Source organism: Gopherus flavomarginatus, chromosome 4, assembly GCF_025201925.1.
Source record: "Gopherus flavomarginatus isolate rGopFla2 chromosome 4, rGopFla2.mat.asm, whole genome shotgun sequence".
Lineage (NCBI taxonomy): Eukaryota > Metazoa > Chordata > Testudines > Testudinidae > Gopherus > Gopherus flavomarginatus.
Window position 1 is genome coordinate 152111213 of NC_066620.1, and position 18693 is coordinate 152129905.

The following is an 18693-nucleotide window of genomic DNA, read 5'->3' on the forward strand; positions in this document are numbered from 1 at the left end:
TATATCAACAAGCAGGGCGGCACCAGATCCTCCCCCCTGTGCCACGAGGCGATACGACTCTGGGACTTTTGTGTAGCCCACTCCATTCACCTCATGGCTTCCTTCCTCCCCGGAGTACGGAATACGCTGGCGGATCGATTGAGCAGATCCTTCCTGTCGCACGAGTGGTCCCTTCGCCCGGACGTCGCCCTCTCCATCTTCCGGAGGTGGGGTTATCCCCAGGTGGACCTATTCGCGTCCAAGGGGAACAGGAAGTGCCAAGCGTTCTGCTCCTTTCAGGGCAGGGAGCCCGGGTCGATAGCGGATGCCTTCCTCATTCAGTGGTCGACCCACCTGTACTATGCGTTTCCCCCATTCCCTCTGGTCCACAGGGTCCTTCTGAAGGTGCGCAGGGACAGGGCTCACGTCATCATGGTAGCCCCGGCATGGCCCAGACAGCACTGGTACCCCATGCTGCTGGACCTGACCATAGCCGACCCAGTTCCCCTGCCCCTTCATCCGGACCTGATTACCCAGGAGCACGGGACCCTCTGTCACCCGGACCTGCAGTCGCTGCACCTAGCGGCATGGCTCCTGCGTGGCTGACTGGCTCTGAGCTGCGCTGCTCCACGCCGGTGAGGGAGGTGCTCTTGGGCAGCAGGAAGCCGTCCACGAGAGCGACATATTCGGCCAAATGGAAATGCTTCTCCTGTTGGTGCGTGGAGAGAAATCTCCGCCCTATGGAAGTTTCGGTAGCCGACATCTTAGACTACGTTTGGTCCCTCAAAGGGCAAGGTCTGGCCATATCGTCGTTGCGAGTCCACCTAGCAGCTATCTCCACCTTTCACCCGGGTGCGGATGGTCGCTCTGTTTTTTCTCACCCAACGGTGTCTAGATTCCTTAAGGGGCTGGAACGTTTATACCCTAACGTCCGTCCCCCTGCTCCAACCTGGGATCTTAACCTGGTGTTGTCCCGGCTCATGGGACCCCCCTTTGAGCCGTTAGCTACTTGCTCCCTGCTATACCTCTCTTGGAAGACTGCCTTTCTAGTAGCTATCACCTCAGCTAGACGGGTGTCGGAGCTCCGGGCTCTTGTGGTAGACCCCCCATATACGGTCTTCCACAAGGACAAGGTGCAACTGAGACCACACCCTGCCTTTCTCCCCAAGGTGGTCTCAGCCTTCCACGTCAACCAAGAGATATTCCTCCCGGTTTTTTCCCCGAAACCTCACTCCTCAGGCAGGGAGCAGCAGCTCCACTCGCTTGATGTCCGTAGGGCTCTCGCGTTCTACGTGGAGAGGACCAAGCCCTTCCGCAAATCCCCCCAGCTTTTCGTGGCAGTAGCGGACCGCATGAAAGGGCTTCCTATCTCCTCCCAGAGGTTATCCTCTTGGGTAACGTCCTGCATCAGGACCTGTTATGACTTGGCCCGTGTCCCTACGGGCCGTGTGACTGCGCATTCTACCAGGGCGCAGGTGTCGTCGCTGGCTTTCCTCGCCCGTGTGCCCATCCAGGAAATCTGTCGGGCAGCGACCTGGTCATCGGTCCACACCTTTGCTTCCCACTACGCCCTGGTCCAGCAGTCAAGAGAGGATGCGGCCTTCGGAACTGCAGTGCTCCATGCCGCGACTTCTCACTCCGACCCCACCGCCTAGGTATGGCTTGGGATTCACCTAACTGGAATGGATGTGAGCAATCACTCGAAGAAGAAAAGACGGTTACTCACCTTTGTAACTGTTCTTCGAGATGTGTTGCTCACATCCATTCCACACCCGCCCTCCTTCCCCACTGTCGGAGTCGCTGGCAAGAAGGAACTGAGGAGCGGGCGGGCCGGCAGGGATATATATTGGGCGCCATGGCGGCGCCACTCCAGGGGGCGACCTGCCGGCCCACTGGAGTTGCTAGGGTAAAAAGTTTCCGACGAACGTGCACGCGCGGCGCGCACACCTAACTGGAATGGATGTGAGCAACACATCTCGAAGAACAACAGTTACAAAGGTGAGTAACCGTCTTTTCTTGTATGCCTGAGACCATGTCATTGTGACCAGATGACACGTTCATGAGAAACAACTTGGTAATAAGTTCTTTTATAGAAGTCAAGTTAAAAACAGTTGTTTGAGGGTATCCTTGTTCCCAGCAGATACTGAAAAACTGAGGAGCTGGATGCATCTGGAGATTTATGATATGTGGAACTTCACTTCTAGTCAGTCACTCAAACCCAGACTAGACTGGTTGTAACTGAAAGTAGTTATCATCTGATAGGAATTCACTGGTCTCTGTGAAATGAGTTGGGTGGCTTTGGTAGAGTTCATAGTTCACTGATGTCTAAAGCCTGTAAAAAACATTAAATCTCTGCCAGCAAGGATACCAGTGACATAGAAATGACTATGGAGATTGAAACCGTTAAAGTCTCTTCAGGTCAGTATTGAAATACATTGGCAGAGCAATATGGAAGCTTGAACAACTGCTGCTTATGCGGTCTGTCCTTTGGCTCTGTCCAGGGCATCAATCTTGACACTTTTTGAGAGTACTAAATTCACATGGTAATGTTAGCTACATAATTCTTATCGCTGCTATTGTTTTAAAAATAAAAGTCCATTTCTACTGTTTATGTGAACTTTAATAGTTCTAGGACTGTTGAACTTTATTTAAATATTCAAGAAGTTAAATTATTACTATTTGTTGTCTAGTGTCTATAATGGAGGGTACCTATGGCACTGCACAATAACAGTAAAAGACACAAATTAGTCATCAAAACTTATCTAAAAGTCCTAGTCTTCAAACAGACTACCTATATTCATATTGATTTTCATTCAAAAGCCTGACTTAGTGAAAATATTTGCCAAACTTATGCTCTGGACCATTGTAGGAGGATACTTCAAAGGCAGTGGTGACTTTTGAAGAGTTTTTCACTCTTTGGAAGCCAGTTAGTACATGCATGCACATGCGCACACACACACCCCTTCCTGAGAAAGTATACAACAGTCCAACTGCTTTGGCCCTGAAGCTAGTGCTAGCTCTACCAAGCATCCCCAGTAATTCTTGATGCTCCTCAGAGTTCAACTGAAACTAGATTACTGTTTAACCCTTTAGGGATTCTGTGACAGTTAAAGCAAGTGTTACAGCAGTTAGAGCAAACTAACTAAGAGTCAGACCTTACAAAGGAATTTCTAAACAAGTTACATTTTACTCATAGACAAAGCACAATGGGTAAAGGTCTATGGAAAGTAACAGCTGCATGCAAATCCCTTCCTCCCCTGCCCTCACCACTCTGGGAGTCCTTTGGGTTTTCATCAGTCCTTTCAGAATTTCAGGCCCCTCCTTTCTTCTTCCCAGCCATACCTTTTTGTCCTGGGTGATGAGAGAGCCCCTGCTAAGAGCAATACTTGTTTTAACCCTCTATATCAGGTAAACGCCCTCCTCCCCCAAGTCTCTTGTCTTCAGGTCCCTTGTCAGGTGATTGGTTGTTTGGTCCCCGAACTAGAGACTCTAACTCCCTTGATCTGCAGTCAGCTCATTGTTCTAGAATGTTTCCATTGAATGGAAGACCATCCAGGTTAATAATGACTCTTAAAAGCTCTCCATAGTAAGCTCTCCACCAATGAGCACACAGATTTTGTGCCAACATCTTTCTTGGGTATTCTACTCAACTATAGAGGCTAAAAGGCAAAAGTGAAGGTGCAGCACTATTTATAATCAAAATGGTGTACACAAAAGAAAATGGAGGTTGCAGACTGATAGACACACATACAGACATACACTAATCCATCACAGTAATTAATTGACCAGGATCTGTAGGTTGCTTTGTTGCTCATCTTGGATCAAGATAAACATAATACATCTGGGATTGTGTGACACGTTCTAAAAGGTCTTCATAATTCATTTTGTTTGGAGTAGCACCCGTGATTGGTGGTTGATGTAGCATCATAGAAATGTGGGCTAGACAGTACCTTGAGAGGTTATCTAGTTCTCCCTCCGTGCTGAGGCAAGGCCAAGTATAGTTAAACTATGCCTCACAAGTGTTTGCCTAACTTTGTTCTTAAATGCCCAATGATAGGGATTCCACAACCTCCCTTGGAAGCCTGTCCAAGCACTTATCTATCCTTACAGTTAGAAAGCCTTTCTTAATATGACCTAAATCTCCCTTGCTGCAGTTTTAAGCCTGTTACTTGTCCTACCTTCAGTGGACATTGAGAACAATTGATCACTATCCTCTTTATAACAACCCTTAACATATTTGAAAAGTGTTATCGGGTGGGAAGAAGATAAATGGGAAGTATTGTTGCAGTTCTGTACAGAAGATTTCCCTTGCAGTCATTTTCAAGTTGTATTAGATTAAGACATGGATAATATATTGAAGCTGTTTTCAGAATTAAGAATTCTATCTGTAGAGCAGAACATACCATGCAAATCCTAGTAAGACGTAAATATCTAAAGTTTAATATCATTGACACTGATATACTTCTCTAGAAACCAAATTTTGAAGTTTCAAATGAGCAGTTCTCATTGTTTTTTGAGAATTAAAATGGCTGAATTACCGTAGAGGTGACTCTGCGGTGCAATTTGGGCAACCTCTGTTACCTAACAATATGTAGCACAATAGTTCTGACATTTTTTATCTTGAAATACAATAAGACTTTTCCCCACTTTGAGTCTATGTAATTGCAGTTGTATTTATAGGAATTCCCATCTCTGTGTTTGGTTTTTTTTTAAATTTTAGACTGGAACTGTGCCTCCAGCAAGTGGTATTCCTCCTGCCTCAGGTGTCCCCCCAGTTGCACAGCCAGGATCAGGATTTGGAATGGTGAATGATATTTTTCTTCATAAATAACTCTTCCTAATCAATTTTAGCAACCTTATATCTTTTTAACTTCTTAATTTTGCAGCCTCCTTCTGGACCAAGTGTATCCATGATGCCTCAGCCGCCAGTTATGTATGGACAACCTATGATGAGGCCACCATTCGGAGTTGCATCTGGACCTGGTGCACAAGTAAGTCCTGTATATATTTAAAATAATTAAATGTAAGTTTTAAAGTAGAAATAGGGTTTTGGGGGCATGGAATGCAATGCCACTTATACAGCCGTTTGTTGTGTAAGCTTTTCCTCCTACTAAACCCTGGCTGGAAACTTGGTTTTAAATGCTATCTAGATACAGCTCTGAGTATATGATAAAGGAGAACTTGATTGTGTTGGCTTTTAACTCCACTGAAGTGTATGTAGCCTTTATGAGAATAAATCACATGAAAATGTCCCTTTATATGCATGATACTCTTTTCTTTGCCCAAACAGAAAAGTTGGGCATTGAGCTATCTTCAGTGAGAATGAAGAGATGGATTTGTAAAGGCTCCCCCATCCAAGTATTACACCTTCCCTTAAAGGCTTCCTATTTCAGTGGCTCTCACTTAAACAGGTTGGGGATAGGTGGGTCACTGCCAGACATAGAGAGTAGTGTTATTGGAAGCATTTGCTAGAGAATAACTTGAGATGCTCTTGATCTAAAATGCTCTGCATCAATCCCGTTCCTTGCCTGCTTTGGACAAACTGTCATTTAGGAACATTAGGCCCTAGGTGGAATGCTATATTTCTTTCTTTATATACAGTGCCTAGCACAAAGGGGCCCCGATGCTGGTTGGGAAATGCAGGTGTGAAGTATCACAAATTATTACCAATGTTATTGTGGTGTTTTAAAATATATCAGTTGTGGCTGTATTGCTTTGTATAAAAAAATAGTATAATGACACTACAGACCACCTACAGTGACAGTTGTGAGACATCCGTAAGATGTATTCTGTTAAAGTTATGACCTTGGATATTCGCTCAGTCAGGTTGCATTGTACTTCTGGTATAATTTAAAGGAAGAGTATATGGTATACGAGAGACAAAGAAAAGTGTGTACTAGAGGTGAGACTGGTAGCACTGCCAAATACAGTAGTCTGACACTTCCTGTTTTCAGTTGCTTATAACTTTTTTTGCCGAAGTTTAATTGTTTGAGGTGAAATTTACCATGCTGAGTGTTGTCTTCCAGTTGAAATGTTTTGGCAGAAGCTTCCCAAAACAGTTCAGTCATTGCCAAGAATAAGACTAATGAAAAATGTTTTTCACTAATGTTAAATTCCGGCAATCATTTCCTTGATAAGTCCTGGCTCCCTCTTTCCCCTCCACCCCCACTTTGAAACAGAGATTTGAGAAATTATGCAAGAGTGATGGCCTTTGTAAGGGATGTGTCTTTTGATGTCCCTGTGAAAATGTATCCAAATTTGGCCAAGTTATAAACGTTTGAAACAATACTGAAAAATTCCACATGATCCTATCTCATTCAGGGTACAGAATGGACTTTCTCTGGGGATGAATAAGGGTTATGTAGGGAGGGAATGCTGTTGGCTGTAGGATACCTGCTTCATTTGTTGCTAAAGCTGGGGAATGTGTAGTGAATGAGGTAGGGGACTGCAGGAAAAGAAAGGAAAGTCTCATGGTCCAAGGCAGTTGAATGCTGCTTTGGGAAATTGGTTTCTATCTCTGCCTCTGCCATAGAGTTCCTATGGGATGCATAGCAAGTCCACTTAAACCAAACTTCTCTCAGGTGGTCACATTAATTGTGTGCTTTTCATTTACTGAGTGCCTGACTTGACACCCTGGGGTCTGATTTGCAGAAGTGCTGAGCAAAGCACTGCTTCCACTGACTTCAGTTACACTGATGACAGAGCATATAAAGCGCTATATAATGCACAATACTCTGAAAAATCCGGTCCTGGGGTGTCAAGTTGGGCAACCAAAATTAATGGAAACTTTGGACCTTAATCTCTCTGTCCCTCAGTTTCTGAACTGTAGAATGGGGATAACCCCTCCTCACCTCATAATAGTGTTAAAAATAAATTCATGAATGCTGGAAGCACCCACAAACTACGCTGAGCACTATAGATACAAGCCTATGAGGAAATTAATTCTGTCTTCAGAATCGGGCTTTGAAATAGTGTGCCATAAACAAGGCACGGGCCCCACTTTGAGAAGTGAGGAAAAAACAAAATATTGAATAGTAGCTCATTAAATGAGCATTGTCCATCCTGTGCATTGAATGATGTATAGGTCCTGTGGAAAACATAATATGGGATCAAGTAATTGTGCATATGCATTGATGTTCGTCCATCGTCGTTGATCAAGACCTCAACAACTCATTCGTTCTATGACTGGGCTCTTTGTGTCCAAAGATGACTGATCAGTCCGATTCGGGCGTGGAACGTCCTATCACATGTCAGGCAGACGTGATGGCACTGTTGTTGATGTGTGGACAGCTCTGCACTTGCGCAGCTCACGCTTTCTTTCAGCCTCAGCAGTACGCCTCGCCTCAGAGGTATTGCTGCCTGTGTGAATGAGGCTGCGCCATGCTGGACAGTTCAGTGCGAGGGTTTCCTATGTGGCGGTGTTGATCTCGAGGGACTTCAGAGAGGTCTTCAGCGTGTCCTTGAACCACTTCTTTTGTCCTCCATGGGAGCACTTTCCCTGGGTGAGTTGTCCGTAGAAAAGATGTTTAGGAATGCGCTTGTCTGACATTCTCACGACATGTCCAGCCCTTCTGGTCTGGGCTCTCATCAGCAGTGTGTGAACTGATGGCAGACTGGCTCTGGTAAGGACTTCAGCATCGGGCACTTTGTCCTGCCATCTGATTTTTAGAAGCTTTCGCCGACAGGAAATGTGGAAGTGATTGAGCCTTCGTGCATGACTCCGATAGACAGTCCACGTCTCTCAGGCGTACAGCAGAGTTGGAAGCACCACTGCTCGGTAGACCTTCAGCTTCATTGGTAGGCTGATCCCTCGACGTTCCCAGACGTTGGAGCGCAATCAGCCAAATGCAGAGCTGGCTTTAGCAATTCTGCAGTTCACTTCTTCATCAATTGACACTGCTCAGGAAAGGGTACTGCCCAAGTACATGAAGTGGTCCACTGCCTGAAGTCTCTGTCGATTTACAGTGATGGACGGTTCTGAGTACGGAGTGTGGGGAGCTGGCTGGTGCATGACCTCAGTCGTCTTGATGTTAATGGTGAGACCGAAGTTGTTGCATGCAGATGAAAACTTGTCCATACTGACTTGCATTTCTGGCTCTGTACTAGCATTCAGAGCACAATCATCGGCAAAGAGAGTCTCGAAGTACAGTTTCCTTCACCTTGGTGATGGCACGCAGTCGCCTCAGATTGAATAGTTTCCAGTCAGTTCTGTACTTCAGGCCTACCCCTTCAGTGCAGTGTTGAAAGGCATCAGTCAGAGTGGCAGAGAATATCATGCTGAACAAAGTGGATGCTAAAACACACCCTTGCTTGATGCCGTTGGTGACTGGGAAGGCCTCAGATGTTTCACCATCATCCAGGACACGAGCCATCATACCGTGATGAAATTGATGTACCATTCGCATGAATCTGTCTGGACAGCCAAATTTCAACATGATCCTCCACAGGCCCTGGCAACTGACAGAGTCGAACGCTTTCGTGAGGTCCACAAAAGTTATGTAGAGTTCACGATTTTGCTCTTGACATTTCTCCTGTAGCTGACGCACAGCGAAGATCATGTCAATAGTCCCACGTCCCTTGCGGAAGCCAAACTGTGATTCTGGCAGTAAGCCCTGCTCCAGGTGAGTGATCAATTGGTTCAACGTAATTCGTGCAAGAACTTTCCCTGATGTAGAGAGCAGCGAGATTCCACGGTGATTGTCGCATACCTGGCGATTGCCCTTCCTCTTATAGAGGTGCACGATGGACGCGTCTCTAAATTCCTGTGGAATGGATCCCTGCTTCCAGAAGGACTGAAACAGCTCAGTGAGTTTCCATAGCAGCACAGGTCCACCGACTTTGTACACCTCTGCTGGTATGGCATTTGACCCTGGGGCTTTGCCACTTGACAGCTGGTTGATGGCTTTCTTCACTTTGTCCTTTTCTGATGAAGCATCCATGGAGTCATTGACTGCAACCTGGGGCATCTTGTCAATGGCCTCCTCATTGATGACTGAGGGGCAGTTGAGAACTGCTTCAAAATGTTCAGCCCATCTCTGGAGAATCTGAGTCTTCTCTGTAAGGAGCACAGTGCCATCAGAGGTCAGGAGGGGAAAGCTCCCAGAAGACTGTGGACCATAGTGTGTGTTGAGGGCTTCATAGAACTGCTTATATTCGTTCCTGTCCATATACGCTTGTATTTCATCTGCTTTGGCGCTCAGCCACTAGTCCCACATTTTGCGCAGTCAGTTCTGTACTGTTCTGCGAGTATTGATAAAGGCAGTCGTCTTTGCCGCTGAGGATGGGTCGTTCTGATATGCACGATGCAGGCGGTGCTTCTCAGCAAGTAAGGCCTGGATTTCTGCATCATTTTTGTCAAATCAGTCTTGCCGCCTGCTTGTGGAGGGCCCCAATATAGCTGCACCAAAGGTATGGACGGTGTTGCGGAATCACTCCCAGTCTTTCTCAGCGTCATCCTCAATACAAAGATCAGCAAGCTCGTTCTCTAGGTCTTCCGCTAGATTTTCATTGATGCAGCTGTTCTTCAGCTTCGACACGTTGATCTTTTTGAGAGCCTTACAGCCTTGTGGTCGTCTCTTCGGCATGATACGGAGCTTCACTTTGGATGCTATGAGCCTGTGACCCGTCCAACAGTCAGCGCTGCACATAGCTTTTGTAACCCTGACATCTTGTCTGTCCCTTCTCCTGATGATGACATAGTCGGTCAGATGCCAGTGCTTGGAACAGGGATGCATCCACGAAGTCCTGTTATGGGTAGGGAGGTGGAAGACCGTATTGGTGATCAGAAGGTCATGTGCTGCACAAGTTTTCAGCAGTAACAGGCCATTGCTGTTAAACTTTCCCACTCTATTTTTCCTGATGACTCCTTCCCAGGCTGCAGCATCGCATCCAACTCTTGTGTTAAAATCGCCAAGCAGGATCAGCTTGTCTGTGCGGTGCACTGATGATAGCAGAGCATCTAGTTCTTCATAGAATTTATCCTCTGGGTTGGTCATTATGGGAACATATGTGCTGATCAAAGTAGTTTTTCCTTTTTGAAGCGGAAGCTGCATTGTCATGAGTTGGTCATTCACACCCTTGGAGGGACTGGAAAGTTTCTGAACATGATTCTTGATGGTGAAGCCAACTCCAGATTCGTGACGCTCATCACTGCTGCGGCCATTCCAGAAGAATGTATAGCCTCCGCCTGACTCGGACAGCTGTCCTTCATTAGCAAGGCGAGTTTCGCTAAGGGCTGCAATGTCAATGTTGTAGCATGCAAGCTTTCTGGTGACAAGTGCTGTTCTTCTCTCCAGTCTGTCTGCCGTGATGTTGTCCAGTAGCGTGCGCACATTCCATGTGCCAATGGTGATCAGTGTCACTAAGTTTTTTGTTTTTGTTCGACCGCTTTTATGGGATCCCCGCGGATGCTGGCCAGGGTAAGGTGAAGCAAGCAATGTTTAGGGCCCCTTTTCTAGCCTCCTCGTCATTCTACGGAGGTGAGGAGTGCAATCCTGAATAGGGCTGCTCAGTCGCTCAAGAAGATGCTGAGCTCCACTGCTGCTTCGGTCAGTGAGGAACGACCATTATACCTGAGACGTCTGTGTGCAGGTCCGTGGCTACAGCTCCCAGTGTATCCACACCTGCTGCTTCGTCGCTTGCCCATCACCACAGGACTTGATATGATGTGATATGATATGATGTCGAGACTTGCGCGTGAATTGTATTAAAGTAAGGGAGAGTTGCATGACGTCAACCTCTCTCTCTCCCCAGTTCCTTTCTGTATCCAGTGGCAGGACAAGAGTCGAGACAGCTGGAGATAGAGCAGGGTGCAGTGGATGATGAGGATGCCTACGTGTCTTGTCGCGCTCTTGAGCATTCCACAATGCTTGCTGTCACCGCCTTCCTGACCATTGAACCAGGTTTCCTCAGTCAGCCAGATCCAGCCTTCGCATGCAATGGGTAGACAGGCCCTAACTCACCGAGGGTCTCAGACTCATTGGCTACCCTCACCTGGTTTAGTCCTCCAGTCGAGATGGTTTCCGGGGTGTGGCCGCTGTCGCATGCTGACAGCTACTTGGAGCCACAGGTGAGAGCTGGGTGTCAAGTGGGGACCAAAGTGGATGAGCTACTCCTAGGAGTATGACTGCTCCCCCATCAGAGGTACTACCCCTCCCTGACAACCCCATACACCCCATGCATATGCATTATGATCCAGTCTAAGGGAGCCAAAATTAAGGTTGTCTATGGAACCTTAATTCTCGTATTTCTTAACTTTTGAGTGCTTGTCTTCACAACTTTAATCGTGTTCTTTTGATGTAGTTTTATGTGTTTAATATTGTGTATACTGTAGCTTGGCCTACTGTATATTTGGGTTTTCCTTTTGACTGCAGATTGCTTTATGCCAGTGAAAACTAAGTTATTCTGCAAAAATATATTGTGTATTCCGTATATTGATGTTAAACTGTTGCCACAAAATATCAGTTAAATTGCTTTCTTACCAGGTTAGTGCTCCAAACAATTCTCAACTATCTAGTTAGAGAAATTCTAATCTGCTTGGGAAAGTGTATTAGGCATTGACATGCTCTCTAAACTCCCTTATCATTTAATGGGTACACTGAGCAGTGTCATCAGATGCTACCAGTGTGATGCTCTTCTTCTGTGTTCATTGTTGATATCAGTCGACTGCGTGCATGTTCCCTCTGTGTGCTGCAGATAGCTGACACAGCAGACCCTGAGAGAACCCCCAATGACCACAGACTCTTGTAAGGTACAAAGGCACCTGGGCCTGGTTTATTGTCAAAGAGAAACAGTCTCCAGCTCCCTGGATTAGATATCCACAGTGTTGCTAAGGTGCCACTAGCTAGTACATATATGCTCCTTGACAATGGACCAGCTCAGTCAGTGGCAGGACTTTCCACTGCCTCCTAGGCCAGACAAAGAGATCCACTCAAGGGTGCATTCTTATACACAGGTACAAACAAGTTACACATCACTCCTGACGTATTGAGGTACAACCCCTCTACGTAGCAAGTTACAACCCCACTACGAAGTAAGGTGCCGCCTCTCACCTTGTACATGTTGGTTCAAACAAAACAACTCTATCCATCATATTACCCTTTTGGCCCTGCCATTGGGATGGGTCAGCTTGTTCCTTGATATCTGTGTGGAATGTACAAGTATGTGAATGTTCTGATATCTGGTGTCCAGTACCTTTTAGGGATGTCTCTTTTTGCAGCATCAGCCCTTTCCTTGCCAGCTTCTATGAGCAGGGGCTGCCTCTGGCTCACAGCTTAACTTTTTGCTTTGTTAGCAAAGTCTTGACCATTACCTTAGTTCATGCCTTAGGCCTCATACTGGGCCTCTGATAAGAGTTTGTTTCAGGGCCTCATCTTACTACAAGCAGAATATTCACTGCTGCCAAATATGACTAGTAGGTTACTTAGAAAACCAGGACACCTTGTTTTGTCTTGAATTAAAATGTCTGCTAAGCACTGTCACTTCATATTAACTGTATTTTGAAATTAAACACAGGAGTCAAACAAGAGATGACAGAGAAGATACTGTTAAGCCCATAAATCAAGAACTCTAACTTTTTGCATGTTTGTAATGTGCTTGTTGTGTAGAATCTGTCTAATGCTTGTGCATCTGTCTCCTTTCTTTTTCTGCTTTCCTTGGCTGGTTTCTGTTTTGCCAGCTGTCTCCAAGCCCTACACCTGCCACTCAGAGTCCCAAGAAACCTCCAACAAAGGACCCATTAGCAGATCTTAACATCAAGGATTTCTTGTAAACAATTAAGGTATTCTGTGACTGACTTTGAACTTACCCGGGTTAACTAGTACAACATATAAAACGTTACTACAAGCGTACCACTCCCTTTAAGTTTGAGTAAGAACCTGCAACTATTTGTAGAAAAATAGAACTGTGAATGAGATCCAGGAGGTACAAGTTAAAGCAATCAAGTTAAAGCCCTTTTTAAAAGTTTTTTTTCAGGATGCAAGATAAGTTTAAATCATAACTACTTCTCCATGCCATTCTATTTAACAAACAGAATAAACTGGTAACAGTATATTTATTCACAATATGTGCCTTAATTTGCTAAGAAAATATTTTCTTAAACTGTAATCTCATATACTCTATAAACTGAAAAAAAGCAGTGCATATGTTGGTTTTTAAAGTTCATTGTTGTATCATTTTGGTTCTCTGTTCCAGCCAGTTTTCATTTACATCATTTGAGTTTGCAGTGTTCTTTTGTCTATCCACTCTGCCTTCATTTGATTATGAAGGCTGTTAGCGGTGGACTAGAACACTGGGGCAAAACTGAAAGATAGGTTACTTTGCCAGAAGCAATCTTGTTTCTTTATGCTGCCGTTGTAGTAGATTTGTTTTAATAACTGTCCTCTTCACATTAATTCTTGTGACCAGTCCTACACTGTAATCCTAATCTGGTGCGAGAAATTAACTTGTGGCCATAAAACTGATTTGATATCACTGTTATGAATGAGTGTAATTGAGACTCTCAAACATGTGCATGTCCTCAAAGGATGCCATATCTCTGATAGGGATGGAAGGGGTTATTGCCTGCATCCTTCATTGCTTCCAGCCCTATGGTCTCTCCTCTTCTCCCTGTGGGGTGCTACAGATTATTGCTCTTCTGCACATCATGGCATAAGGCATTGAGCAGTTCTATGTAGAACAGCCTATGGGAAGCATGGATTAGGGAGGGAACAAACACCAGTGAGGATACACTGAAAGAGAGAAGGGGAAACTAGGGAAGGAGTGAGCTGAGGGAGAATAAGAGGCAAAGAGGAGCAACCAAAAAACAATTTAAAAAAAAAAGGGAAAAGACAGTAACCATAATAAAACTTTCTGGGAAGCAATATGAGGGTTCAGATACCAAAATATCACAAAACGGTTTGAGGGAGCCAACCAAGAAAATTTGGAGATCACTGAAGTAGAGCAGATAGGCTATGAGAAATTGCGTTGAATAGTTTTGTCTGCCATCTATTAGAATTAAACAAGAGGAAAAAGTAGCAGCTTTACATCATCTGTGGTGGTAGTTTTTCCTTATTGGTCTAAGTGCAATCCACAGCTTATGAAAATTTGAGAATTGTCCTGATTCAGTGACTGAAGGAGCTGCACCTTTGGTGACGCATAACTGTAGACCAAGTCAAACTGGGTTTTTCACAGATTAGCTCAGCCAGTGCAAACTCTCTCTGACATGCCGTTGTCTACACTTGAGGTCTACACTGGTGCAGCTACACCCATTGCTGGCTATAGAAAAGTGGTTCTCAGACTATGGATTGGGACCCCAAAGTGGTTCATGACTCCATTTTAATGGGGTTGCCAAGGCTGATATTAGACTTGCTAGGGCCTGGTGCCAAAGCCTGAACTCCACCTCTTGGGGTCAGGGCTGAAGCCGAAGGACTGGGGCTCAGGCTTTGGCTTTGGGTCCCCTCTGGGGCAGTGAGCTCAGGCGGGGGCAGGTCTTGGTCCCTCCTCCTGAGGCCATGTAGTAATTTTTGTCGTGAGAAGGGGATCACAGTGCAATGAAGTTTGAAAACCTCTGCTATAGATAATGACCAAATCGGAGCTATTCGTGAGCATAAATAACCCATTGTAATTAGGATCCAGTGTCTTCAAAGATCTCTACATAGGCATGATAGTCCAGTTGCAATATTGGGGCCCCAATTTGTTGGGGAGACACCTCCATCAGAACTCAAGTTAGAAAATATCTGAATTCTTAAACGTTAGCCACTCCTTCAGTGAGTAGTTTCATAGCTGCTTTAAGATATGATAAGGGGAATATAGATTATTTTGTATACCAAGTTTGGCCTTAGAGCTGCTCTGCAAGCCATTATAATCAAATTTGAGTCAGACTTGTTCAGCTATTCCTTCTGACTATGTTTTTGTCTTCACAGCTGCAGTTTTTTCTGACTGGATAGTTAAAAATGTGAGTTTGGAGTCTACAAATCACAGATTGATGCTCAGAGTTTCAAAGTGAGCCACCAGTACCAAACCCAGTGCTTATTCAGACTGTCTCTTATTTCCGAAACGTGTAGCACAGCTGTGAAAGTGAATGTTAGGAATGTGTACTACCTTAGCTGTTATCCCTACTCTCTCTCAATTTGTGTACTTGGGTTATTTGTGTTCTACAGTTTAAACAATGGATGTATGTTTCTGATGCCTTCTAGTGCTTTTCTGAACCTATTCAGTAGGGGCAGATTATGCAGCTGTTGTGTGGTGAGCCATTTGGAGCGATATGTCTGTGTTTTTTGAAGGTTTCAATGTATATAACTTTTGACAAACATCTGAAATTTCCCTAAAAGTTCAGTTTCTTCATCTGTTACAAAACATAGTGTGACAATACCAATAGTAAGAAACACTTAACTAGACAAAATCTTTGTGTGAAATACATTTTTCCCAGTCACATGAATTTCAATTGTTGTGAGAAATGTTTTATTTTTGTGGCACTGTATATGTTATATTATAATTTAAAGTAATATAAAGGTAAATTTCCATAACAAATACTCCTTTCAAGTTACCTTACAAATAATGAAAAATCATATCTGAAAGAATACTGTATTTATCACTTTTTTTAATTTAAAATATATTTCAACTCTTTGAGTTCTTGCATTTAAATTCACTTATTTATCTTGCTAAATGTATTGAAAATAAGTAAAGGGTCAGTTTCTCTCCATGTAGTTAAAAAAAGCAGCCACAGTTGTGCTGACGTTCTTTAATGTCAAATATGAAAGCACTCTTTGGTGTGTCTGTAGTTATAACATTATTGCATTTTTATTTAACTCTTTTATGTACATCTGTTATTTTAGTGCTTACCTGTGTGTATGCCTTGGAGTAGTGTATTTCCATTCCCCAACTATGCTGTGAGTAGTTTTTGTACTATTCGTGATTAGACCTCATTCTGATCCAGAGAACCACACCCTTTACTGTACATATTGTATTTCTTAAATTTTTAGTTTGTTCTCATACTGTTTGTGCTGATGGCTTGGCTTAAGATTTTGACTCTTAAATGAGGTCACTGTTGATCAGTGTTACAAGTGGCTTGGCAGCTCTTTGTTCAAAGCATATTGAATTAGAAAGATGTTCACCTAAGTCTTTCAAACTAACTATTTAATCAATGTATGGTACCATTAAAAGTGGTTGTATCTGAATTAACTGTGGGGATAACATACACTCTAATGGGGAAAAAGTTATATAAAGCTAATTTCAAAATAGCTTTTCTTTGTATTTTGGTTTAAGAACCCAGTGCATGTACACCCTCTGAGATGCAATAAACACCTTGATCAAAGTAAAGATGAACACTCTAATTGTCTTTCTAATTTCATAAAAGAAAAGATCCAGAATTATAGCCACTAGTTCTCAATGTATTGTTTGTTCCACAGTTTTAAAAGTGCATCATTTTCCAAAAAATTTAGTGTCTGTCTACACCTGAGTCCCCTACTAAAGTTTGACTTTTACAATCTGTTTCCTGTGGCTAAAATCTTTCTCCTATTGTTCTGTGAAAGAAAAATTAAACTGACTGACTAGGCACAAAGTGACATACTCTGGACAAAGTAAGCATATTTTTCAATTTGTTCTCTTTAGTCTTTAAAAATCACACCTCTGTAACGTATATGACATATAACATACAGTTTAAAGTTTACATGACCTTTCAACTAAGACTGGATTTCACACAAAAAAAATACTGAAACATTTAAAAAACACAATATAAACGTTAAATTCAAGTCAATCAGTACTGTTTTCCAGATGAGTTTCTAATTCTGAAACTGGTAGTAAAATTGGTTTGAAATTGTCTTAGACTAATACAATGTTGCAGCTGTTTAAGGTAACGCAACTTACAGAACAATTACTAATATTTAAAATTAGATGCAAAGTCTTTGGACTACATCCAGCCTTTGGCTAAATGGGTGCAGTTCAGTTATTTTCAGTGGAATTGTACCTTAAACCAGAACTGAATTTGGCACTTGGGATTATTTGAGTCGTTCCAAAATGCTTTGCAGCAAAGATTGCATTTGAATTTTAAATTTCAAAAGTTTACCTGACAAATACTGTGGTGCTGGTTTCTTTCACCCTTATCAAACAGATAGATAAACGTAGGCCCAGGCTCTGCAAATAAACATATATATATATAAAGTTATTCACATGCATAAGTGTTTAGAAAATATGGGCTATTCTGCCAAGCTTGCACAGATAGTAGCCTCAAAAGAAGAAAACTTTTTATTGTACCACTTTCCTTCAATTCATATGATGTAATGCCCAAAGGAACATACAGATGAACTCTACAGCCATACTGTTTCCTGGGGCAAAAATGGATACAATGAATGAGAGCACTTTTAGAGACAGGCATAACTAAACACCAGGTAGAGATTATGTACTCAGATATGTAGCTAATGACCAGTCATAACCATCAAAGCAAAACTTCAGCTGTTGAGTATCCCATTAATGCTTGCCAGGACAGATTGAATTTCAGACTATGACATACATTTGACTTAGAATGTGTAAAAAGCTTACAGCAGTAAACTTTCTCCCTAAAATAAATACTTGTGTCTATTGTGTTGCTTTTTTAAATAAGCAAATTAACTGGATCTCATTGTACTGAAGAGCTCTCATTTTTCTGTTTAATTTAATTGTTTGCTTCATATGCCAAATGGTAGCACTTGCATGGCATATAACTTGTAACATCATAAACGAGACACTAAAATCTCTTTCTTGACTAGTGTGTAGAGAAAAAGGGTTGCACTAGACGCCTGACATTGGGAAGAACAGCAAGACTCATCTGGCATTTCTGAAATATTGTGGATAGAAAGTGGTCACTGATCCCTGATAACCTGTACTTGCTGCATAGTTTATTTCATAGAGGCATGGGAGAGTAGTAATTTCTCTCTCTCTCTCTCTCTCTCACACACACACACACACACACACACACACACACACACACACACACACACACACACACACACACACAACACCTGTACTTGCTGCATAGTTTATTTCATAGAGGCATGGGAGAGTAGTAATCTTTCTCTCTCTCTCACACACACACACACACACACACACACACTGGCTGCATAGTTTATTTCATAGAGGCATGGGAGAGTAGTAATTTCTTTCTCTCTCACTCACTCACTCACTCACTCTTGTTTTCAAAGGCATGTTGGAGGTAGGAAGAACCTCTTTATGAACCAGGACTTGCACTGTAAAGAAAACAGGTATAATAGGCATGTGTTAGTCTTTTGAATTAGACATGGATGGTAACAATTGCTCAAAATACCCAAATATTAACTGTTATGTTCTGATGTGATATTCAAACACTTTCAATACCACTTATAAAACTGCTTGTTTTATGCTCCAGAAAGAGTTAATCCAAGAGGGATTCCCTTGTAATATAGTCCTTCGTAATACATGGCCATAGATGTAATAAGAAAGTGTGCCACTAAGGCTATGTCTATATTACCTGCCGGATTGGCAGGTAGTGTTCGAAGTATCAGGGATCGATTTATCATGTCTCATCTAGATGCAATAAATAGATCCTCGAATCAATGCCTATATTCCACCTCAGCAGGAGGAGTAAGCAGAGTCAACAGGGAAGCTGCAGCAGTTGACTTGCCACCATGAGGACGGCCCAGGTAAGTCAAACTATTTGCATAGCTGAAGTCGAAGTATCTTAGTTTGAATTCCCACCTCCCCCCCGCCCAGTGTAGCCCAGGCCTA

General features: G+C 43.3%; 1 protein-coding gene across 1 annotated transcript in view; it reads left to right on the forward strand.

Annotated features, from left to right (window-relative positions):
- The window catches only part of SNAP91 (synaptosome associated protein 91), a 174233-nt gene extending 156745 nt beyond the window's left edge, over positions 1-17488 (forward strand). Inside the window, exons 27-30 of the mRNA XM_050950204.1 lie at positions 4700-4783; positions 4866-4970; positions 12656-12757; positions 14880-17488. Coding sequence (XP_050806161.1) covers positions 4700-4783; positions 4866-4970; positions 12656-12748 — 282 coding nt within the window. The 3' untranslated portion in view covers positions 12749-12757; positions 14880-17488. The remainder of the gene's footprint in view (positions 1-4699; positions 4784-4865; positions 4971-12655; positions 12758-14879) is intronic.
- The last annotated feature ends 1205 nt before the right edge of the window (positions 17489-18693 follow it).